Source organism: Ceratotherium simum, chromosome 7 (genome assembly GCF_057802395.1).
Source record: "Ceratotherium simum simum isolate JZ-2026a chromosome 7, ASM5780239v1, whole genome shotgun sequence".
NCBI classification, from domain to species: Eukaryota; Metazoa; Chordata; class Mammalia; order Perissodactyla; family Rhinocerotidae; genus Ceratotherium; species Ceratotherium simum.
Genome location: NC_141906.1, coordinates 69,457,077 through 69,481,961, shown reverse-complemented (window position 1 = coordinate 69,481,961; position 24,885 = coordinate 69,457,077). Strand labels below are relative to the sequence as shown.

Genomic DNA, 24,885 nt, shown 5'->3' with positions numbered 1-24,885 from the left:
TTCATTTTGTAAGAGTTGTAGGATTGATGACTTTGTAGTCTCATTTTCCTGAGGTTGTGGGGGTGAGGGGACTATTGCATATGAAGCCCTATGGTTAACTGGAGAGGGACAAGCCATAGTTCTAAGATTATGGCTTTCTTGCTGTTCCCTGGGAAGCAAACAGTTATTCTGTTTAAAAGGAGAACTACTGAGGCAGAAACGGTGTTAAAGAGGTCCCAGTCTCTGAAGTAAGGAGTAAAGGGTTTTATGTTTGTCCTTTCCTGCGACCCCACCAAAAACAAAAAAACCACCTTCAGAGCTGGTTTATTAGTAAAGTTGGTAACATTCAAAGGCTGTGGTTTGGACTTTCTGTAAAGAGATGAAGCCTCCACCTACCGAGAAGGCAAGGCAGTCACCAAGGCCCCAAGGTGAGGCAAGTCCGTGGAAGTCTCTGACCCTGCTGTTCAACCCCATAACTGGGGTGATCACTCCCCAGTCAGCAGTGAGAAGGGGGCACTCAGGGCTGGGATGTAGGCACTGGACAGATGGCAGCAACCTAGGCACCTGTGCCCCACAGGCCAGTTAGTGGGCATCGTTAAGCTGTCGTGCAACGTCCAAGATGTTCTTGGCTCCTTTGTTCAGCAACAAGTTGGCCAGGCTGATGCCCAAGTTTTCAGCAGTCAGTTGGGCTTCTCGTGGAATGTTCCGGGCAGTGATGCCCACCAGCTGTGGATCATCCTCAGGGCCATCTTCATGCTGGATGAGGGAAGGAGGTAGGATTTGGTGAGCAAAAAAGGGGAGGTAACACACAGACTTGTTTCTTACCCTCTCCCTCACCCTCCAGCCTTGGCACCTGGGCAGGGACATGGATGGTGGCCTGCATGGTCTCCTGCATACTATCTGAGCCATCCAGACTCCACACTCCTCCAGTCAGGTACAGCTGGGAAAGAAAACGGTTCCCTCAGCATATTCTGAGAGGAAACTGCTTAGAGGCCTAGGCTTTTCTTGCAGGCAACTTGGGATGCACAGGGAGAAATGCCACAGACCTTCCTTCCCTGCCATCCACCCATTTTCCCCTGCTTACTTGCCCATCCTTCATAGCTGTATGCACAGCTACTGGCACACTGCAGCCTCCTTCCTGCAACGAGAAGTTCTCCCTGTGATCTCCAAGGACCCTTAACACCACGCTATGACCAGAGCCCTCAGAGACACACAGACCTCTGAGAACATACGTGAACAGAAGGCTAGGGGCCCAGATTTGGGCCGTCTTTATACATAACATTCAAGAATGAGTTAGGGGCTGGACCACTGGCATAGCAGTTCAGTGCATGCACTCTGCTTTGGCGGCCCTGGGTTCATAGGTTCGGATCCCAGGCGTGCACCAAAGCACCACTTGTCAAGCCATACTGTGGCGGCATCCCATATAAAGTAGAGGAAGATGAGCACAGATGTTAGCCCAGGGCCAATCTTCCTCAGCAAAAAGAGGATTGCCATCGGATGTTATCTCATGGCTAATCTTCCTCACCAAAAAAAAAAAAAAAAAAAGAATGAGTTACCACTCAACACAGAGCATTAATTTAAGAAATCTCCTGACTACCCTTCCCAACTTCCCAAGTCCCCACCCCTCCACAGGTGGAGCACAGGCCCTACCAGGTGCCTTAGGAAGGCCCGTTCAGCAATGCAGCGAAGCAGAGTCTCAGGATCATGCAACACACCCACCAGATCCAAGATGTCGTGGTCCTTGGCTCGGACTTCCACGCCCAGGGCCCCCTGATGGAAAAACAGCCTAGGACATCAGGCCCAATCTGTCCCCAACCAATGGCGCCAAGGATAGGAACCAGCCAATTTCCACCTGCTCCCCAAAGCCTTTTGGTACAGTAGCCTCCCAAGACCTGCCCCTCCCTGGGAGTGTTTATGCTGGGGGAAGCAGAGGCGGAAGGCTGTGCGACCAGCTTCCTGGCTGAGAACAAAGGGAAGGGGCACATCGATACGCAGCTCCCTGGCCAAACATACCTGACCCACAGCATACATGCATTCCTCAGGGTGCAGGATCTGCGGGGGCAGAAGAGGCAGTCAGAAGGGAGGAGATGGGGGTACATAAAATCACACAGCTGTGAGATGGAGCTTCCCTATCATATACAAAGCCTGCACAGGCAAAAGTGGGAGTCTGGCCTCTGATCCCCAGTCTTCCCAGCCTGGGACTTGTTCCTAGCTTGTATTGTTAAAGGCGAGGTGTTCAAGAAGAGAATACAGGCAAGAAGAGGATGAAGATTAACTGGAGAAGGAACAGGGGCAGCCCCCACCTGTCCCAGCCGGTTCTGCCAGCCCATGCGCTGCAGGCCAGCTGCGGCCAGGATGATGGCACTGAACTCCTGCAGCTCATCCAGCTTCCGAAGCCGTGTGTTGAGGTTTCCCCGCTATGGAGAGATGCTAAGGACCATGAGCATTGTTTCCTCTGCCTGAAACATTCCCTTTCTATCTGGCTAACTTTTCATTTTTCAGTTCTCAGCTTAATGGTAACAGCTAACACTTACCTCATACTTACTACATGCCAGACACTGTTCTAAAGTGCTTTACATGTGTCAACTCATTTAATTTTCACAACAACCCTATGAGGTAAATATTATTATCTCCATTATTATTATTATTATTTTCTCCACTATTATTACCACCATTTCAGGCTAAGAAAATGACAGAGAGGTCAAATAACCTGTGCAAGGTTACAAGACCTTTAAGAAGCTTCCTGACCCCCAAGTCTGTGTTTAGATGTTCCAGTTAGAAGCTTCCAGAGAAGTCCCTACTTTGCGCATTGGAGCACTTAGCACATGCTATTTTAATTTTACAAAACATACTATATACTCATTGTAAAAATCAAAACAATATAGAATATAAAATAAAAATGGAAGTACCTCCATCCCCCAACTGGAAGTAATCACTGTTCAGTATCACTCCGTATTATCAGTGCCTGTTTGTCTGTCTCCCAAACCAAAATATAAACTCTACATAAGCAAGGACAATGTTGACTTTGCTCACCATTAACCCCGGTGCCAGGCACCTGCCTAGGGCTGAGAAAACATGAAAGGATTATGAATAGATGGGTGGATGGGTGGATGAATGCGGGGACAGACAGCCCACTGCCCCCATGGTCCACTTCCTCTGGAAGCCCCTTCTACTCTCAGGACTCCCAGGGCCCTCTGGACCTCGTCTTCCTCCGTGGCTGCTGCCCCCTTCCTCCTCTAAAAGGATACAATACTCTTGAACTCCAGATGTGGGAACTTCCTCTGCAGCTGGGCCGCTCTCCTCAGGGAGCTGGTTCCCACCACGCTGCTCAGAGAAGGTTGAAATGAGATTTAACTCTAGGCAGGTACTGTTCCTTTCCTCCTCCTCCCAACCCTCCCTCTTCTGCGCACATCCCACCAAGATGCCTATCCAGGCCCCACTCACCTCTTCTCTGGCAAGGTTTCTAGGGTCTTCCCAACAAATTTTGGGTGAAAGACAACAGCATCACAGGGGTTCTCTCGCCTGGGGATGGAGGGAAGATCATAGAATAAGGTCACTTCCAGGGTCTCTCAATAGCCAACCAACTGGCATTCTCTGAGTTTTCTGCCATGCTTGACACTCCTCAGGGCAGGGGAGACAGCCCTAGAGGTGGAAGGCCAAATCCCGAAGGGAAAAGCCAAAGTTAACATGATGCCTGCCCAGGCCCCCTGACTGGCAGGACTCTTACTTGCAGATGGCTCCAATGGTGAAGCCTGGAGGAAGCACAGTGGGCAGGTCCTTCAGTGAGTGAACAACCAGGTCCACTCTAGAGAGACGGGAGAGGGAGGTAAGAAGGGGTCCAAGCAGCAGGCCCCTCCTTCTCCACCTACTCCTGCCTCTATTTCAGTTGCGGAGCCTAAAGCAGTTCAGGAAGCAGGCCTTTCTGAGACCTCAGGACCCTGAGACCTGCTCCCCTCCTCCCTTCCCTCCTACCCTCCTCCCCCCACCCAATCCTGTACTCCATGCAGCTAGATATTCAGAACCAGTATACTCTCCTTTTCTGAAGCCTGAAAAACTCACATATGAGGCCCTCTCTAGCCTCTCCAAGAGTTTAAGCCCAACGGTCTAGCTGATATCCACGTCTGATGTGCACCGGGGTCCTAGCAAGAGATTGGGAGGGAGCCACACTCTCCCGTCTTTCACTTACTCATTCTTCTCTAGTGCATGTTCCAGCTCCTTGGTAAACAGGCTCTTCTCTCCAATCTGCCAGGTAAGAAAGAGCCTCAGAGTGAATCTCTAGTGGGAAGGAGAGAGAAGGGCGGAAAGGACTTGGGGGGGAAATGTTGTTACCTTAGAGAGTGCAGTATCAAGAATCTTGTCCCCTGTGGTGGACATAGCAACTGAGGAGAGAGTCAATCAATCAGGCACCTATTGACCAGCATTTTCTAATGCTCCTACTGAGCATTTACTGAGATCCTACTGAGCCCAGCACAGTGCTAAGATACAGGATGGATACAGAGGCACATAAGACCCAGTTCCTACCCTCTGGAAATGTACGATCTAGTAGGAAGACCAGACACACTCATAAAAAACCCAAAGCAGGGGATGTTGAATGTCAGGCTAGCCCAGGTAATCAGAGCTAGAGGTGTTCAGAGGAGGAAAGGGCCCTCCAAACAGGGGACAGCCAAGGAGAATTCTCAGAGGCAATGGGACCAGGCCTTGGTGCTACTAGGTAAAGCCAGAAGCACTGTGTTCTCCTCTCCAGGGGGTGAGGGCTTCCCCTTGGCTTCCACTCCTGTCCAGAAAACTCACTGATTTCAAACTGCAGGCTTGGGTATAAGGCTTTCAGCATGGCCACCACACTGTCCGTCTGTATGCGAGCCAGCTGGGAACAGAAATTCAGATTAGTCCTGTCCTTCCCTGGCCACTGCCCCAAGCTTAGACCCTCACAGGCAGGGTCAGGGAGATCCTGAAGGGAACGGAACTCAGAAAGGGGGTTGAATGCACACTGAGGAAAGAGAGAGATCTGGCCCAGGAATCCTCTGCACCCCAACAACTTCCCCAGCCCAGGGACTCTCTCTCCACACAACGCAATCTGCCATTCTTCATGGAATTTAACACCCAGCCACCTCATTTCCTCCACCCCGAGGTGCTGGGAACTAACCCTCTGGCCCCTGCACCTTGCAATACCATGAGCACAGAGCTCTTCCGACAAACTTCCTCCACCCTGGAACCTGCCCTCACCTGGCTCTTGCGGGTGCCAACGCGAATCACTCTCATCTTTGGGCTGTTTTCTTCCTGCAGAAAAAGTCCCCAGGTCACAGTTCCCTCTGTTCCTCAACACCTTGTCCAAGAACCAGAATCACTGGCTTGGAAGAAAGGAACCTCAGCCCCTGGCCTGTGGCCAGCTGAGCCTCTGTGTAGAGAAAACTCCAAGACTGGTCCCTTTACCTTCCTCAGTACCCTCTGCCCTCCTCACTGATCCAGAGAAGCAGAGACCAGAGGGAAGTGATAGTAGGACCCTGTGGCTACTGTTGCTGCAATAACCAGGACACTGAGCCCTGAAGCGCATACTGGCCAAGGCAGTGGGAGTGCTGCACACAGCCAGGCGGGATAAGAGATAAGGCCCATCAGCTTGGCCACAGGGAGGGTGGGGCTGGCAGCAGGCAGGGGCAGGGCAGCCGGGGCCACACGGGGGAACTTGCGCTGAGTCACCAAGGACAACTTCAGTATCCACAACAGAGCAGGCACTCGAGAAAGCTTCAGTGCCACCTAGATGCCAAGAGCTGCCCCACTATCGATCCCCTAATCTGGTTGGAATACATACATAAAGGATTGGGGGCAACGGATCTGATGTATAGTCTTGCTCAGCCTCTTGGCTGGGTGGGCTTGAGCACACCAACTCATCAGTACCTATTTGTTTATCTATAAAATGAAGAGGTTTGGACTCAAGCGTCTTCTGCCTTTGATGTTCTATAAGACCAAGAGGCTAAGCTGCCTCATGTCCATTCACCTAGAGTGCTGCCTCTGGTTTCACCAACAAGGAAATACCAGGACGCCAGAGACCAAGCCAAGAACTCAGAGACATGCTTCTTCCTCCTGCCAGGGCACTTTGGACAAAGGTGTCCAAGTAGGTAGAACTGGGTTCTTCACTCTGAGGTCCTAGTTCTTTCTAGATCAGAGAAGAGTGAATGTGAACACCATCAACTTTCCCCATTCTGGAATCTTCATCCTATGGAGTTCTTTTGCAGCCAGGCATCCAGGGCCTCTGTTGCTGGAGGAGATGACAGCTGGCGCCTCTTGGACTCTAGTCTATTCCATTGCTATCGCTTCTCCAATAAATAAACCCTGGGGGATACTGAGCAAATCAGGCTAGGCTTGAAATGCTAAACATGGCCACTAAAATTGTGGGCCACAGGGAGCCCACAGAAAGGAATCTAAGGTCCCAGAAACTGCTAGGTTCAAACAATCCATTAATTTCATTGATTCTGCACAGGATGTTCAGGTCAAATCGCTCTATTAAAAAATTTATTGAGCACACAAATGCTAAAGCTATTGCTTTTAATCTTCCTAACAATCTATCAGGTAGACAGGGCAGGCATCTCTGGGACCACGCTGGCTCTGAGGAATGAAGTGACTTGCCCAAGATCACAGCTACTAATGGGTAGAGAGCCGGAGCTGGAATTCAGATCTTCCTACATCTAGTCCAGTGCTCAGCAATGTGTGCAATGGCAAAGAATTCCTCCCTCCCCAGCAGGCTGGACATTAGGAGATAAGCAGCAGCCCCATCTCTTTCTTATCTCTTTCTGGCCTCCTGTTCTGTAGTTTGCATCTACACAAGCTCAGAGCCCGAGGACAAACGAGGAATAGGAAGGCTCAAGGGTGGCTCCCACCCACGGTAGTAAGTAACCCAATGGTGTGTCTCAGCTGGGAACTCAGAGTAGGCTGGGGGTGGGTGACCGCTGAAATGGAGAAAGGGGAAAAGGCGCACTTCCAACATGTTTGTGTGCTGTTTGGAAACCTGGGGGTATGTTCTCTTTCCTGTATCCGAAGTGGAACATATTCCCAAGGTGGCCAAATACCGGTATTTGGCCACGGAGCCACCGCCTCCGCCCTGTCTGGCCTGAAAGGATCCCGGGACATGTGTAGATGTCCCCGTCCTGTGTAGATGAACTTTCCTGGGCTAGGTCACTAAATCTAGAGCTAGGCCGAATCCCACCCAGATCCCGGCAGGGCTAGGGGTTCCGTTCAAGACAATCGCTCCACTCTTAACTCCAGCCCCACCGCTCACTGATTTCCCTTCTCCTTCCTAAGGGTACCCCGCTACTGGCCCTTTAAAAACTATTGGGACCAAAAAAAAAAAAGACGACGACGGATAGTCGTTCCCACCAATAGGCGACGAAGGGTGGCAACCCGGGGCCAATCGTTGCACCCCTAGCCCAGAACACCGAAGTCGCGAGGGTCAGCGGCTTAGGACTCACCGCCGTTACGGCCGCGTTGCCATTACCAGACATGGCTGTGCTCAGGAGGGAGGCCAAAGGCCGCCGCCAAGGTCCCTCGGGATCTGGGGAAGCCGGAGGCCCCGGCCGGCTGGCACCGGGTGCACGCGGGGCCTCAGCTCCTCCTGCAGTCTGACTCCCGGCTCTACGAAGGGCCCTGCGTCATTTCCGGCGCCCGCCCTCGAGAGGAGGCACCTCCGCCGGGCGGGAATTAGAATGATCGCGACAGAGAAGACCGTAGCTGTCTGTTACTGGCCCTCCTCCGCCAGACGGACGAGGGGCTGGGTTCCCGTTTGCCTCTGTCTTCCTGGTTTAAGACCCAGGCCTACCAGCTATTCATTTCTACTTTTACCTATACCTCGTTCTGAGCCAGGATACTGATGGTCAGTGGCCCAGATTTACCCACAAAGTAAACTCTTTGCAGTCCCCTCCTACCACCACCCAAAGGGACAGTCATTTATGCCAGTTAGCCATGCCCAATAGGAAAAGGATATTAACTCTATAATGCTGCGTTAGAAGTACAGATTCCTTAAGCAACTTACGATGCTAGGCTGGATTCAACACCCACAAATTAGGTGTGTGCTCCAGGACACTATTCATCCAGAATTCTAGAGCTTTATCTCCTTAGCTGTGGCTCAAGCAGTTAGTGCAGTTTATGTGGCACTTCCTTTGCTCTGCTCAAACTTAGCTCTGCTACAGCCCTGAAGTAGGTAACATTTCTATTTGTTGTTGTTGTTGTTGAGGAAGATTCACCCAGAGGTAACATCTGTGCCACCCTTCCTCTACTTTTTGTATGCGGGTCACCACCACAGCATGGTGATGAATGGTGTGGGTCCACACCAGGGATCCAAACCCAGAAACCTGGGCCACCGAAGTGAGGCAGATGAATTTGACCACTGCACCACTGGGCTGGCCCCAATATTTCTATTTCTAAAATAAAAAAACTGGTTGAGAGATCAAAGGTCATGCCTAAAGACAACTGTGAAATGGGAGTGCCAACATATTAATTTAGTGGAAAAAGGGCTTGTTAGGAAAAGTGCTTTACCCACCAACATCACTAATAACCACATAGTGAGCACCCATATGCTAACCACTGTGCAAAGAAGTGGACACCTATTCACTCCTTAGGCCTTCACAATAGCCGTACAAGAAAGGTGTTATAATTCCTAATGTACAGATGAAGAAACTGAAGTTCGGAGAAGGTAAGAGTTGCCCTAAGTCAAACTAGGATTCAAACTCGGGTCAGCTGATCCAAAGTTTGTATTCTTAGCCACTACAAATGTAGTGTACTCTGCCTCTTCTAAATACTACCTAAACACAACGTCCAAGTTACTTCCTTCAATTAAACAACGCTGTAAGAGCAATTTTCCAACAGGCAGTGTAACCCAAATTACACGCAGACACCTAGCAGCACAAACTTCAGCTGACAACTTCAAAGAGGGGAAAAAAAATATTTCAATAAAGACCCTTTTATCCTGCTTATCATCTAGTACTGATTACAGCAAGACACCAACCTACCCATTACAAAGGCCCAAGGAGGCTCCCCACCAGAATCTGCCTCCTGCTTGAATATTTTGTCCAAACAAGAGCTATAGAGACCAGCCAGACTAAAGAGCAGGAGCTGTTTTGGGGGGCCTGGGTCCAGGTGGCTCTTGGAGTTCAGGCATTAAGTCTTTTGCAGAGGTTCTTCAGTAAATTGAACTCTACTAGATGCCACAAGCCCCACCCATTCCTGGAATGAACTCACTTCAACATAATCTTTAAGGAACTCTGTAGAAAGGGAAGTGGAGCTCTAGGAGAGCAGAGGGAAAGAAGTACATTTTGCACAGTTAAGAATCACCCAGAAGTCCCCAGAATAAATCCTTCAACCCCCAAATCATTATATGCTTTTATTTATAGACTCTGGGAGCAATGACCCAAGCACAGCCTGGTGCTCTTGGATAGAGAACAAAGCAGCTATTGTCCATATACAGAGGTTGCTGAGATGCCCTCCCCCGCTGGTCTGGAAGGATCTACACTGCTCGAAAAGTCAACAGGAAGAATGGCCGGCTGGCCAAACAAGGAGGCAGGAAAAGAAAATCCTCTTTAGTCCTGAGGACTATGACATCAGATCAGAGTGGAGTCCTGTGCACGTCTGCCTGACTCCTGTGCGACAGCCCTGCCACTGTCCCCCTCTGTCCCTACTGATGTGCCTCCATTATCACATCCTTTCCCACAAGCTACTTAGGTGCCCCTCCTGGAGTGCATGAGCAAGTCCCGCTGTAGCCCCGCCTCTAGGCTTGTAGTCAGCCTGGCTGTGGGAGGGTCGGTCAGCAAAGTCAATTTGTTGAAAACACCTCGGCCAAAGTAGTCGGCAATCACAGAGAAGCTGTCGTTGGAGCACTTGAGCTGCAGGGAAAGCAGAAAGAAGTAAGAATCAGAACCAAAGTGCCTGTTTCCTAAATGAGGAAGGAGAAAAGAAAACAAGCCCTCCAGTGCTCCCGTGGCTTTCTGTGAGGGGTAGTCATCTACCCAGCTCAGCCCCACCTGGTGCTGGAACTGATCATGGAGATCTCGTTTCTGTTCCTGGGCCCGGATCATATCCATGACCTTCCGGTTTTCAGGGAGGCAAGTGGGGCAGTCGGCATCACTTTCCGAGTAACTCTCAAAGCAGTGTTGGTGGAAGGAGTGGCCACAGAGAAAGTGGACTGAGGGCAACTCCAAGGCACTGTTACAGATGCTGCACTTGGTCTTCTGGAAAATCTTTGGACTACAGGCAAGGGAGACCAGAAAGGAGTGGTGAACAGTGAGGGCAGGGCCAAGAGCCAAATGGGAGAGAAGGCAGCTGGGGTCGATGAGAAGAGAGATGTCCCTGTTAACGGACTACAAGGCCCTGCTCTTCTTACCACCTAAAGGGGATCAAAGAAGGCTGACAGCCTGGGCCTGCAGTGTGTCTCAGCATGCTCCCAGCAAGACCAACTAACCCAGAGGGATATTTTTCTCTCTTCCAATTTTCACAATTGCTACTAAATTGTCTTTCAGGCCTTTACTTAGATGTGACCCTTTCTCAGTGAGGCCTTTCCTGGCCACCTTATAAATTATCACACACACATACACACACACACACACACTCCTCAACCTACTCCCCTTCCTCAATTTTCTCCTTAGAACTTATCACCAGCTAATATACTACAATATTTTGCTTATTTAACGGGTTTACTGTCTGTCATCTCCTCCACAGTGTAAGCTCTGTGAAGGCAGGGCTTTTTGTGTGTATTAGGAATAGTGCTTGGGGCATAACAGGGGCTCAGTAAATATTTGTGGAATGAAGAAATTGTTGTTTTCTAATAAATATTTTACGGTATTAAGGGCAGATAAGACTTCAGAGTAGGGATTAACATCTACTATAAATATTTCTAAATTATCCACTTTCTGTATTTTCTAAAGCAAAGCTTTTACTTCTGAATGGCTTCCAACCACAACCTAGATGTGTGTTTAGAAAAGGTAAAAGGTAGGCATATACAGAAAGAAAAGTACCTGCTACAGGATAATATCCTCCAAAGCCCAATAAATAATGATCTATGTAATAAACCATCCTTTGGAATTCCTCCATTAAAACAGACCTTCAAGAATGAAATGCTCAAACACACCCCACATACTCCTCTGTCTGTGAAACCTGAATGACACCCTGTGAAGAATGAGGTTATCCCCTGGACCCCACCACATATCCAGATGCCAAGTACCTGGCCTTGAGCTCCTGGATCTCCTGGCGGATGCGGGTGGTCTCCTCTCGGTACCGCCGCACCCGGAGCTCATCCTGTGCAATCTGCTGGCTCTGTTTCTGCAGTTTCTGGACCAGGTAGTCCCGGATAACAGACAGGGTGGCCGTGGAGTTGTGGGCCAGGGTCTGCACCACTGAGATGGGGGCCCAGGAGGAAACAAGACAATGAACCCTGCAGCATCCTCTGGATAGAGTTGGAGAGTCCCTGCCACAGAGCCCGATGGTCAGCAGCCTGCACCCACCCACCCTGTCCTCCCAAGTACCTAGAAGGGGTGGCATGAGGTTCTTGTTCTCGATATGCTTGAGCACAGCTGCCACGTACTCTTTGCAGTCCTCCTCCTTGCGGGCAAAGTAGCTGAGTGCCTGTTCCCACAGGGAGGGTTCCTGCTCCCCATGGCGCTCGCACACAGCGATCACCTGCCGGTACTGCTCGTGCTGCATGTGGTAGTGCATAATCTGCTGAAACCTGGGGCCGGGGCAAGGCACAGCTCAGAGGCTCTCCCTGGAAAATTACTTGGATCCTTCCCAATTCCCTGAAATTCCCCAAACTCTTACAGCTTCCCCTGCTCATAGAGGTAAAGGACCCCATCCTGGAAGTCATGCATCTGGCAGAGCACCAGGGCCTTGTCAAAGACGTTGCAGAAGCGGCCACTCTTCAGCAGGGAGATGGCCTCTGCATGAAGCTTCTCTTTGACCTAAGGAAGGAGGAGGGGAGAGGTGCTGGACGTAAGGGAAAAGTCACAAGGTCTCTTGGGACAAGGCAAGTCAACTCTCCTCCCCTCAGTCCAATTTCCTCTTCACTTAGGACCACGTAGCCCCCAAAGGTGAGGTGTTATTGGTCTAAATAATGCATCAAAAGGCAACCGCAAAAGATGGAAGAACTGTCTTTTCTGCAGCGCTTCCTGCAGCTTTTGTCAGGCCTCACCTGTGGATCCTTCTCATGGGCCCAGTTCTGCAGTCGTAGTTCAAGGAGTGTGTCATAGATGCCCTGCGGTGAGTCAGGCTGCACTTCACTCATGTGCTCCAGGAAGGCTTTCAACTCTCGTGGGTTGTTGGCAAAGATGGGGATGAACTCCTCTGAGTTGGCCTAGGATGGCAAGGGAGGAGAGGAGGCTGAGCGAGTGGGTTTGGTGGCCAGGAGGCCCCTAAGGTGATCTTACTGTCCAAAAGCCATTCTCCTTGAGGCCTCACCCTGCAGCCTGGAGCCTCCCTATCGCCTCGGCCTTCAAGGCTGGGCCGATAGTCGGTACAAAGTCCCTTCAGCAACTGAGTCGTCTGCTCTGGTATATGGTGCATGAGGATTTTGCCATAGCGTTTCATGTTGCTCTCTGCCTGCTCAAAAGGCAGCTTGCCGATATACTGAAGGGCTTCCTGATAATTCTGTGGAGAGGTAAAGAGCAGAGTTAAGTGCATGCTCCTGCCTTACCCACCAGGAAGCACTTTCATCATTCTGAGATGTCCTAGAAAAAGAACAGGGCTCTGCCTGAGTCAGGTCTCACCTACCTTGATGTCCTCTAGCTGGATCTTCAAGTACCACTCGTGATGTGCATGGTTCTCAGCCAAGTAGAGGGCGTGGGAGTAGTAGCCAGCCTGCCGGAGGACCTTGATGGCTGTCTCCACATCAAAGTGGACTTCACTCTCGCTCTTTGTCTGCCAGGGAGACATTAGCCAAAACGATTCACAGGGAGGTTGTGGTCGGGGAAGAGACAGGAGACATGCAACTGATTCTAAGACCAGAGTCTTAAGATAATAAGGTCCATGCTTTTAAAACATTATGTTATCCTGCCCCTCAGAAAGTTTCTAAGAGCTAAAGTCTTCCTCTGCCCCTACCATTAAAGGGACTCCTCTGGGGACACAGGGCTCCCCCAATGCTACTTCCCAGGGCTTAGATACACAGGAAGTTCTGGCATCACAAAACAAGAGGGGAGATGGACAAGAACTAGCAGGAAAGGCTATTTCTCCTCCCAGTTTTATAGACCAGAGGGTCCTGGTCCCCAAATAAGGTCAGCTCTTTCCTCTCCCTGCATCCTGCTGAAGAAGGGCAAGCCCCAGTGGAGCCACCTCACACTCAGTGGGGCCCTCGAGGAATCCCCCACCAGCACCACCCTGCACCTTGATGAACTCCTCCAGCTTCGAGCTATCCTTGAGCTTGGTGTAGCAGTTGAGCAGCAGGGTGGTGTGGTCAGCATTGGCCAGGGATTGCCGGTGCAGGGTCTGCAGGTAGGCAGTCAGGTTGTGGATACGCTGGGCATCCAGAAACTTGCGGATCACATAGGACGGCTCCAACTTTCCAATGGTCCTAGGGAGACACGTGCATCAAACATCTCTGGATCAGTGTACTTCTCAAACTTTCACGTGCATAGGAATCACTTGCAGATCTTCTTAAAACGCAAATTGTTTCAGGAGGTCTGGAGTGAGGCCCGAGATTCTGAATTTCTAACAAAGTCCTAGGAGATATCGATGCTACTAGACTGTGGACCACAGGAGTACCAAAGTCCAGAGCAGTGGTTCTTAAACTTGGCTGTGAACAGGAATTCTAGAGAGGTTTGGTAAGAGACTAGACAGATCCCTAAAACCCCTTATTAGGGCTGAAAATTCTAAGAATTAGTGCCAAGGGAAGAAATTGTAGAAGCAAGAGATGAATACTTTTTTCTCTCTAAAGAATCAGGTCAAACTGAATATTAACAAGGGCCAAGCTAAAGTTTAAAATAATAGGTACTCCTCAGCTCAACTGCACACTGGTCATGTAATATTTGACCCTAAACATTCCCTTTCCTAGAAGGTATACTGTCTTCTCACTCGAGGCATCACAGTTTCTGCAGGAAAAAAGGACTGTTCCTGGTAAAGTCCACCTCCCACCTCCAAACACAGGTTTTAGCCCTTCTGGCTGCCTATCCCTGCACTCAGAGCTACATCCTAAAGTGCCTCCAGACGGACCGGATATACTGCTGGACAGCCCCATCATGGTTGCCCTTGCTGTAGAGATGGTCCCCGTACTGCATGAAGATCTGGGCCAACCCATCACTGTCCAGGTGCTGGCTCTTGGCCAGGTTAATTGCCATCTCAAATAGGTTCTTCTTAAACAGCATCTGAAAGGGGAGAGAGATTAGAAAATTGGTAGAAGCAGTCATGAGAAGACACCTTCCCAGAATGTACACACAACAGAAAAGCCAGACAGTCCTGAAGTTCCAATCTGCCTAGATCCTAGACAGGGTGAGACCTCAGATACTCCCAAGACCAACATCACCTCACCTCACAAGGTTCTCTGTAGACAGAGTGGACCCTGAGAGTGGGCTCAGGCTCCCAGCCATTACTTCCCTCTAAGGCCTCATCCCAGGCCATTTATCTTGTAATTCTACCCTAAGGGAGCTGAGTAAGGCTGTGACCCAAAGGAAGGAAACACCCTGGCCAAGGTGACTTGGGGAGCCTGTTTCCATAGGGGGGTCTGGGTGCCTGTGGCCAGCTCTGGGAACCTGGTGGCCTTGCCTCCAGTTTGGTCTGTGTGTCCTTCTCCTGCAGTGCGTGGACCCGCCCATCCCGCGTCAGCACGTACAGGGAGCCCCACTCAGCAAGCACATCCACTACATCCTCAAAGACGGCGCTATAGGCAATGAACTTGTTGCACAGGTCATAGATGTTGAGAATCTGCTTGTCGGAGCTCTGTGAGTCCCTGCTGGTAAACTCTGACCTGTGTGGGAAAGAAAAAGCACCAGATATTTGTACTACTTGTCTCAGCTCCTCTTTATTTCCTTTCCCATGACAACTTTGGTGCTGCCCATACCACCCAGAACAAATCACCTCTTTGGCCTCTCTAGCAGCTCATGCCATAACATGCCGCATCGTGCTGGCAGTTGTAGGAAGAGAGCGTATAGACCTGACCTTACCCTTTAGGATCCTATAATTAACATAAGCAACAGATTAAAAAATTAAGTTCATTCAAACATCCATTCATTTAACACATAATTAGTACCTACTGTATGTAAGACACTGTGCTTAGTACTGAATGAAAACAAACTAACACTGACAGGGATTACTTCCATCATGCAGACGACCATGCTGCCCCTTTCAGGTGGCTCAGAGAAAAAATACTGTGTCCTGCACTTCCCAGCACTCCTCAATTTCTCTACTACTCAATCCCTCATTCCTCTGCCCAGTTTATTTTAACTAAAGAGTAAAAAAAAACAATACGAGAGCCAAAATTCCCTGGAGTGTTCTAGTGCACCAAGGCTGCTCAGCAAAGGTCTGCAGCAAAAACACATTTTTCAGTAAAAACGTTATAACTGAATCTAGGTGTAAGCGCAGTCTACATAAAACCAAGGTGGGAGACTGACAGGATCCAGGCATTAGGATTTTAAAATCAGGTTAATTTTGGGGAACAAATCCAGCCCTTTCCTTTTCCCTTTCCCTTCTCCCTGGAATCCTTACTTGGGAGAAACCTTCCGGTCACGGCAGACAATGACAAGGTAGCCTCTAAACCAGTGAGCAATGAGTTTATGGCCTTCAAAGGCAAAGCAGGGCCCACGTTCATCAGGCTGGTACAAGTAGACACACTCATCCCCGGCCACTATGAACTGCAGGTCCTGAGAAGGGTCGCTTAGGGCTGAGCAGCGCAGGCCACAACCATGGGTGTCCAACTCCACACGAGGGTAGTCCTTTCCAGAAACTATATAGGACTAGGAGAAGTAAGAAAGGGGTTAACAGGCTCCCTTTGAGGAGGTGGCATCTAAGCCTTCCCAAAGGTATTCTCATCTCCATCCTAGCTCTGTCTTTTTAACTCACTGCACCCTAAGACTCCCCCTGGAAGCTTGCCTTCTCCATTAACCATCACCCATCTATTAAATATATAAGCAGGGACCAAATTTTCTTCCTCTGTATATACCATCACTACCCACTACAGGAATTCTGCAAGTAAGATAAATGCAATAATCTTTTACTGTTTTATCAAAAGACTATTTCTGAGAGTAGCCTGTTAAAAATCAGGAGCACCAGGGGGCCAGCCCAGTGGCATAGCAGTCAAGTGCGTGCACTCCACTTTGGTGGTCCGGGGTTCGCAGGTTCAGATCCCGCTCGCACCGACACACTGCTTGTCAAGCCATGCTGTGGCGGCGTCCCATATAAAACAGAGGAAGCCGGGCATGGATGTTAGCCCAGGGCCAATCTTCTTTAGCAAAAAGAGAAGGGTGGCATCAGATGTTAGCTCATGGCTAATCTTCCTCACCAAAAAAAAAATAATAATAATAATCAGGAGCACCAAAAGCCAGAGAAGTAAAGCAACTTGCCCAGTGTCACTTAACAAGTTAGTTAGGAAAAAAATTCAGATCTTTTACACAAGCCCAGATTTCTTTTCCTAACTCTAACTCTTCCCAGTCTCCTAAGTGAAGAAAAACATTAAGCTGGGCAAACGATTCAAGGCTTTATGATGAAAAATTTAAGAATCCTGCCTCTCTTATCAGTTCCTCACCCTAGCCCCATGAGCAATGGACAAGCCTTTCCCGCCTGCCCCTAACAGTGGAGGCCCTGGTCATACCTGAACATTCTCAGTTGTCACAACAAACAAGTGAGTGGTCTTTCCCGCTTGGCGAAATGCCAGTCCAGTAACAGGATAGTTGCCCTTGTGCAAAATCTGGGTCTTGCTATGCCGGTCCCGGGTGATGTCTCCTTTGTTCAATGTAACACTGCCATCTGTGAAACCTGTAGGAGAGCAGGAACAGCACTTCATTGAGGCTGCAAAGCTCAGGAAGCACAGAAGGGGAAAAAGATCATCTGAGGCACTTGTTAGAACTGACAAGCTTTCTCCTCATCCCCAACTTCTCCAATGGTTAACATGAAGATCGGTACTCATTGATTCATCTTCAAAGAACAAAACTAAATGCTTTCCCATTCCAAACTTTAGTATCTCAAAGGCCTCAGTTCAGTACAAAGTGGTCTCATGAAAACAATGAATATGAGCTGCAGAAGCAACTCTAAGAAAATCTATACAGAATCATCGATTGGGCCGGCCCAGTAGCAAGCGGTTAAGTGCGCACACTCTGCTTCGACGTCCTGGGGCTCGTGGGTTTGGATCCCGGGCACGCACCGGTGCACCGCTTGTCACGCCATGCTGTGGCAGCATCCCATATAAAAATGTAGAGAAATATGGGCACAGATGTTAGCTCAGGGCCGATCTTCCTCGGCAAAAAGGAGGAGGATCGACATCAGATGTTAGCTCAGGGCTGATCTGCCTCACAAAAAAAATAAATAAATGAATCATGGATTGTTAGCTTTGCCTTCTTTCTGCTTACCAATGGCCATAAAGTTGAGATTTTCATGAACAGTCAAACAAGACACAACAGTCGGCTCTGTTCCTGGGATGGCAGGGAAGATTCGAGTGCAGAGTGGATTGCCACCATCTCTTTTCTCCAGGTTCCAGATCTTTACCTGGGGACAGACCTCGGATGTGTGAATGCTAGTCACCCTCCAAAAACAACCGTTCCCAGTCTTCTGGGTCTTTCCCGTTTCCTTTCTAGGACTCACCAGGGGGTTGATGCCCTCTTCATCCTCACCAACAGATGCCAGAATATTGTGCTGTTTCAGCTGGTAGAGGTGTGTCACCCGTAGTTTGTAGGCCTGGAAGCCGGTAAGCTGTAGGGAGCGGGGCAAGAACCAGATCTGGCCTTCCATATGTGCAGGTAGTCAAGGAGCCTCCTTTCCAAGGAGAAAGACTTGCACTTAGACCAGAACCCAAATAACAACATACATACATATAGCTCTTCAAAATTTTCAAGGATTTTTCCACACATTACCTCCTGGGACTCCCTTTCTTAAAAAGAGTGAAAAGGAAGGCCAGAGTTTAGTGGCAGCAATATGAGGAACAAACCAGCAAACTCCTGGTGTCATTTACCTCCTTGCCCACAATATTGGGCAGGGGAGATGACACCTTACATATTTATCTTTTAAAGCCAACTGGCATCCGTTCTTTTGATTGACCTTAAAAATAACCTTGCCAAATCGGTATTTCACACACCTTTTACAGATAAGGAAACTGAAGCCCATGGAGGTTAAACGACTTCTCAGGATTGCTCAGTTGGCAACAAGATAAAGAACGGACTTCCTTCTTTCTTCCCTCAGACCACAGACGGAGCACTGGGCGCCCATCTAAACGAAAGTGGCACGTCACACGAACCCCTCTGACGGACAGATTCCATCCCAGCTGGATCTCCTCAGGGATCCGGGGAGGAAAGAGACAACTCCAGAGCAAGGATATCACCAAAGACTAGGCTCCCTCGGCCTGAGTCGCAGACAGTGATGCCAGGAGGGAGGCAAAGGAACTTGGAAGCAGCGGTTCCAGAGGCAGGCGCGGCCCCGGGAGCAGCCCCATCATTGCCCTGCGGCTCCTTCACCAGCTCCTTGTCGAAGAAAACGAAGCGCCGCCACTGCAGGTACGCTGCCATCTTGGCCGAAGGCCCCCGCCTCCGAGAGAGGAGTCACGTGAGAGAAGCCGGCGGATCACGTGACCCCGCAGCTTCCTGGAGCCTGGATGCGCCAGCGCTCTCTAGTCCGGGAGACAGCGCCTGCTGGGAGAGTGGGCGGGGCCACGTGAGGCAGGGTTCCCCGCCCGCCACTGGCTCTATAGTTTGAGAATTTGTGGGCTCTATGACTGCACTGACTAAAATGTTTCTTAAGAGCTGGACCCTTCACCTCTTTGAGCATCAGTTTCCTCCTTTATTAAACGCACGGGTAATGAGGGATCAAGATCAGGAACGCCGCGTGGTTTGGGAATTGTAACCCGCTGTGCCTAAGTGAATTATGTTCTGACCTCACAGGACTGTTTTGAGGCATAAATGAACCAGTGTATATGCAACTGGTTTTTCAGCTATAGGAGAGGAGAAATAAAATTAGAAGTTTGTGTCTGCCACCAGATACAGATTGTGAACCATAGTTAGTGTCTTATGTTCGTTTTTGTGTCCGTCTGTCAGTGTGTGGCATGTAATAGACATTTAAAACGTTTCTTGGGCAGGCCTGTGGCTTAGCGGTTACGTGCGTGCGCTCTGCTGCTGGCGGCCTGGGTTCGGATCCTGGGCACGCACGGACGCACCGCTTGTCCGGCCATGCTGAGGCCGCGTCCCACATACAGCAACTAGAAGGATGTGCAGCTATGACATACAACTATCTACTGGGGCTTAGGGGGAAAAAATAAATAAATAAACTTAAAATGTTTCTTAAGGAAGCTGGGAAATACTGATGGGGCAGTGACTCCCAAGAACCTGGCTTTCTCCCCTTTTCCGCAGTGGTGCGGAATGGGACATAAGCAGAACACAGCAAAAAGCCTGGAAGTGGCAGCTCTGAGAGCTGAATGCCTTAACAATTGGCAAGTGTCTAAGATATTCCGTGGCCACCCACCATTCCCAACTCTGGCTAAACCAACTGTCCACATGGAAAACTGTAGGTGTACTGTTTGTGTGCCACAAGGAGCTATGTACAGAAGTGACATACAGTCATTTGAAATCATATGGACATATGAAAAAGTGGCCATGTGGTTAGTACTTGTGAAGTTTATTTTTATACCCCTCCCACACACACAGCTTTTTATTTTCAGAGTATGTTACTCTTTAGTCCCTGAGCCTGAGTTTCCAGAGAGTGGAGGCTGTGTCTTGTTTACCATGAACCAGGTCTAACAGAGCCTGGTAGGTGCTCCATGTTTGGCTGAAGGAATGAACGTGGATGATTTTCCCCTTATCCCCTCCTCTCCTCAATCGGGTTGACACGAAAGGTAGTGTCCACTTGTCTAAAGAGATAAATGAGGGGAAGAAACTGTCTAGCCACCACCAGGCACACAGATTTCCTGACTTTCAGCTCAGATTTCTTTTGTCTTTGTCACACAGGTATTGGAACTGTTTCAGGATCTCAACCCACGGGCAGAAGCACAAATGGGGCGTAGATTGGACCCGTTTTTACTTGCTGAGCATATTCTGTACTACTCATTAGAATTTTTAGATAGTATTTTATGTCATTTGTTAAGACTGTGAATAATATATGTTAAAAGAAACAGTGTGAAAGCAAAGAGAGATGTGAACAGCAGACCCATTGGCATCTTTGTTGTTGACTTGGGTGCTCCCTCTACTGTCCAATGGGAAAGGCCCAGAGTCTTCCTCTGATGTCTGAACCTGGTAAGGCCTGTGACCACTGGATCTTATTGATGAGGGTACAAAGGAAGAGATTGGCCCGCCAGAGCAACCTACGGCACCTCTTCAAACTTACTGCCTTCCTTTTCTCCTTTTCACAAATATGTATTGAGTACTCACTATTCTAGGAATTGTACTAAATGCCCAGAATATAAATATGAATGAGACATGGTTCTTGCCCTTTAGAGAGCTCGACCACCACCATAGGGGACAGACATATAGGAAGAACTGACAGTAACCAGCCCTTAATTTCATGTAGTGAATTAAACGTAACAAAGTGCTTTCATTTTCCATGGACTCTTCATAGCAACCACCTGCAGAAGTATCATTATCTCTGATGAGAAATGGAGTCTCAAAGAGGTTCAAGTGACTCTCTGGGCAAAAATATCAAGGTTCTTTGAGGGCCGGCCCTGTGGCTTAACAGTTACGTGCGCGCGCTCCGCTACTGGCAGCCTGGGTTCGGATCCTGCGTGTGCACCGACGCACCACCTCTCCGGCCACGCTGAGGCTGCGTCCCACATACAGCAACTAGAAGGATGTGCAACTATGACATACAACTATCTACTGGGGCTTTGGGGAGAAAAAGGAGGAGGATTGGCAATAGATGTTAGCTCAGGGCCGGTCTTCCTCAGCAAAAAGAGGAGGTTTAGCATGGATGTTAGCTCAGGGCTGATCTTCCTCACAAAAAAAAAAAAAAAGTTATTTGAAAATAAAGAAACAGATCTTCAGTTCCCTAACCTTTAATTAGATGGTTTGCTGGGGGGTGAAGCTAGGCTACACTTGTCAGAACGTACACCAGGATTTGTCTTTTAGTTATACTTGTCTGAATCCAGGAACTTCAGTACAGTGAGGAAGAGAGGCAGGCAAACTACACAGAAAATGATTATATGTACAGATTCACTTACAGTTCTGCATACTGAGAACTTGAGGACTGAAGGAGCAATTCAAGTCTTTAGCTTGAAATTAGAGATCACAACTCAGAATCAAGAGTTGACTAGCAATGCCCTCTCTTTTCCCCTTCAGCAAACTACTGCCCATAATGTACATAATGTACTTCTTGTTCCAGATGCAAATTTTATTTTCCATGAGTTTTTCACCCCCCTCATCTGGCTCTCTGGGTAGAAACCATTTTCTAGAACTCTGAAAAACCTGGATTTTTTTCTCTTAGCACCTAAAAACTCTAGCAGCAGTTTCCACTTTAGGAGCAAGGAGGTCAGCCTAAAATAAACTCAGAGCTCTTACAGTACAAGAGAGCCCAGGTCTCCAAAGCTACAGTGAAACAGGAGAAAGACGCAATTAGCTGATTATTGATTGTGAAAATCGGGCCTACAACAGGGAAAGGAAAATCCCCATGAATGTGGCAAAGTTCTTAATGAAGCATTTAACACTGCAATAGCGCCCATCTTTTAGTTTTATTTCTCTAGACTAATAACAAAACCAATAAGAAGTTAACTAATGTATACTTGGTGCTTAGGATGTCCCAAGCACTGTGCTAAGCACTTTACCGGCTTTAATTTTTACACCAACCCTGTGAAGCGCGTACCAGCATGCCTTTTAATGATCTGGAAACCGAGACTCAGGAAAGCTCAACAACTTGCCTAGAGTCACACAGACAGGAAGTGCTGGAGTTCACAGGCAAATCCAGGTCTGTCAAACTCCAAAGCCCCGTATTCTGGGTGCTCAATTTATTATTATTTTTAGAACACTCAAGTCCATAAATTTATTAAGTCTGAGTGATTTTCTATGTGATCATGAAGTCACAGAATTCAAGAACCCTAAAAGTCTTGCTGTCTCTCCTTGACACATAATAATTCCCATCCCAATGCAAGCTGGGAAATGTTCCCAGTCCTTTGTCTCCTCATCCCCACCCTCCCCATCCTATTAAAATTTGTGATACCAAGTCCTTAAAAATGCATTAATATTCTAGTGTTCTTAAGAATATAGGGGCTGTCATTCACTGTTACTGGGGAGTGCATATTGGTGAACCTTTCTGGAGGGCAATTTGGCAATGTATGAAATTTAAGCCCACATTTCTACTTCTAGGAATTTAACTTAAATAGATTATAAGGGATAGATTTCATAAAGATGTCTATTGCAATTTTATAATAGCAAAAAGACAGGAAACAACCTGATTGTCAAATTATAATTTTGGTAAATAAATTATTGTATTTCTCTATGCTACAATTCCATAAATATAGCCATTCAAAATTCTGTAGAGAAAAAATATGACATAGGAAAATGTTCTCAATAAATTAAATGAAAAATGGTCACAAAATGTTATCTCCATTAAAGTTCAAGGTGTGTGTAGATTGATATACATAATACTAAAAGTGATTTAATTTAGAAAATGGAATTGTGGGTAGTTTTTATTCTTTGTTTTTCCTATGTTCTTCCAGTTTTCTTCAATAACCACATACTTCTTTTGTAATTCTAAAAACATTGTTTTAGAAGTAGAAAAAACTTATCCTGGTCCAGCTTCTCCCGGTAAAATTGAGCCTTCCACCTGCCTAAGGTTACAGCAAAATCAAACCCTCAAGTCTTTTGTGTGACACACACAAAGCAATTTTTTAAATTTTTATTGAAACATACATACAGAAAAGTGTACACACTACAGCCCATTAACTATTCGCAGAGCCATTGCAACCATCGTAAATAGAGCATTGCCAGCACCCCAGAAGCCTGCCTTATGCCCTTTTTTTTTTTAATGGTTTTTTTTTTTTTTTTTTAATTTTTGTAAGGAAGATCAGCCCTGAGCTAACATCTGCCAATCCTCCTCTTTTTGCTGAGGAAGACTGGCCCTGGGCTAACACCCGTGCCCATCTTACTCTACTTTATATGGGACGCCGCCACAGCATGGCTTGACAACTGGTGCATCAGTGTGCGCCTGGGATCTGAACCTGCGAACCCCGGGGCCGCCACAGCGGAACCCGGGCACTTAACCGCTTTCGCCACCGGGCCGGCCCTATGCCCTCTTCTGAACACTACCACCCAGCAAGGATGAGCACCATCCCAACTTCTATCACTACAGCTTAGTTTTGCCTGTTTTTAAACTTAAGTGAAATCATAAAGTACGTACTCTTTGACTTGCGGCTTCTTTCACTCAATATAGTTTGTGGATTCATTTAAGTTGTGGAATGTAATAGACCATTCATTTTCATTGCTGTATAGAATTTCATTGTGTGAATCCATCACAATTTATTTATCCATCCAACTATTGATGGGCATCTGGGAAGTATTCAATTTTGGGACATTATGAATAAAACTGTTACAGTCTCTTGGTGAACATATGTATACATTTGTTAGATAGAAACCTAAGAATGGGGTTGCTGAGTGACAACTAATTTTTCAAATTCTCCTGGACCAGGATGTTTGCCCTGATGAAGATTGCCCTCAGCCATGACATAACTTGCGTGGTTTACAATGTTATGTATATGCCCTTGCTGATGTGTTCATTTTAATCGTCTGTCAGTTGGCACACGTCCTGCAAGATAGCAACTTTCTTCCCTTGGGTTTCTCCATGGTGTGGGGGAAGGGATGTCATCCTCAAATGTTATTAACAAGTTATTCTGGACAAGAACTAGTGGATTCAGCTGCCTTGGTCAATCTAAATCAGGTGTCTTACAACTCGTTCTTGTGAAACACTCTTCTCGTCTCTGCTCAGAGAACAAAAACAGGTGACTCCCCAGAGCACAGGCATCTGCTGCACCTCCCAGGGGGACAGATACCCAGGTCAAGAACTGTAGCTGCAGCAAAACAATGCTCCCACCAAGGGCATTCTGGGGGTGGGAGCTCACTTAGAAGCAGGAGAGACTGACTTGTCTCCCAATTTGCAGTCATTCAATAGATTTTTAATAAGTGCGTGAAACCATGAACATATTTGCTTCCCAACAGACTGTGACCTCTCCGAAGGCAAGGACACCCCTATCTCTGGAATCACGGCACCTAGTACAGTGCTTGGATGTGACAGAGGCCCAATAAATGTTAAAATGCATACTCTGAAATGGATAGAAAGAATCTACCCTACCGATAGTTGGCCAAAAGTAGAGTCAGTTATTGAGAAACAAAATATTTCTCTGTGGAACTGAAATAACAACTTATATGTCCATCATTACGGCTAAACAACCCCATGCTATGGAATGTTCTACAGCAGTAAACAACAATAATGTGAATCTTTACACACTGATATGGAAAGCGCTCCATGATTTATTAGTCGCCTAAAAAAACAAAAAAAGAGCCAGTTGCAAACAATCTAATTGTATAACATTTTATTATTAAAAAAGACAAAAACTACATGTTTCAAGAGACATATATGTATGTAAATGCAGAGGAAGAGGCCTGGAAGGTTACACACCACACTGGTAACAGCAGATATCTCCAGAGCCTCCAGAAGAGAGAGTGAGGTTGCAGACAGTATCAAAGGCATTTAGCTTCATCTAGATTGTCTCAATTTTTTTCAAGATTACATTTGTGTATTATTTGATTAAACTGTATTAAAATTTTAAAAGAA

At 47.8% G+C, this 24,885-nt stretch overlaps 2 protein-coding genes across 5 annotated transcripts; both read right to left on the bottom strand.

The window, feature by feature from the left end:
• Positions 1-287: 287 nt before the first annotated feature.
• Positions 288-7,581, bottom strand: HMBS (hydroxymethylbilane synthase). 2 transcript variants are annotated; one of them, XM_004427227.3, is made up of 14 exons: positions 7,440-7,581; positions 5,203-5,256; positions 4,771-4,843; positions 4,309-4,358; positions 4,166-4,221; positions 3,707-3,784; positions 3,424-3,501; positions 3,228-3,303; positions 2,283-2,396; positions 1,993-2,031; positions 1,630-1,749; positions 1,064-1,117; positions 833-919; positions 288-735 (listed from the first exon to the last, which is right to left on the bottom strand). In XM_004427227.3, exons 1-14 carry the CDS (start codon positions 7,470-7,472, stop codon positions 562-564), a joined length of 1,086 nt encoding a protein of 361 aa, XP_004427284.1. In that variant the 5' UTR covers positions 7,473-7,581; the 3' UTR covers positions 288-561. The 2 variants fall into 2 exon arrangements, with proteins under 2 accessions (XP_004427284.1, XP_087289934.1); XM_087433808.1 differs by lacking the exons at positions 4,771-4,843; positions 7,440-7,581 and having other exon boundaries at positions 5,203-5,248.
• VPS11 (VPS11 core subunit of CORVET and HOPS complexes) lies at positions 7,439-18,675 on the bottom strand. Of its 3 annotated transcripts, none has more exons than XM_014785058.2 (16): positions 18,461-18,675; positions 17,731-17,879; positions 17,499-17,646; positions 16,745-16,908; positions 15,643-15,890; positions 14,704-14,905; positions 14,155-14,306; positions 13,330-13,516; positions 12,721-12,867; positions 12,409-12,597; positions 12,143-12,304; positions 11,773-11,912; positions 11,481-11,683; positions 11,180-11,351; positions 9,984-10,206; positions 7,439-9,845 (listed from the first exon to the last, which is right to left on the bottom strand). In XM_014785058.2, the coding sequence occupies exons 1-16, from the start codon at positions 18,645-18,647 to the stop codon at positions 9,681-9,683; spliced, it is 2,838 nt and encodes a 945-aa protein (XP_014640544.1). In that variant the 5' UTR covers positions 18,648-18,675; the 3' UTR covers positions 7,439-9,680. The 3 variants fall into 3 exon arrangements, with proteins under 3 accessions (XP_014640544.1, XP_004427288.1, XP_087289930.1); XM_004427231.3 differs by having other exon boundaries at positions 17,499-17,634; XM_087433804.1 differs by lacking the exon at positions 18,461-18,675 and adding an exon at positions 18,221-18,420 and having other exon boundaries at positions 17,731-17,901.
• Between the last annotated feature and the right edge of the window lie 6,210 nt (positions 18,676-24,885).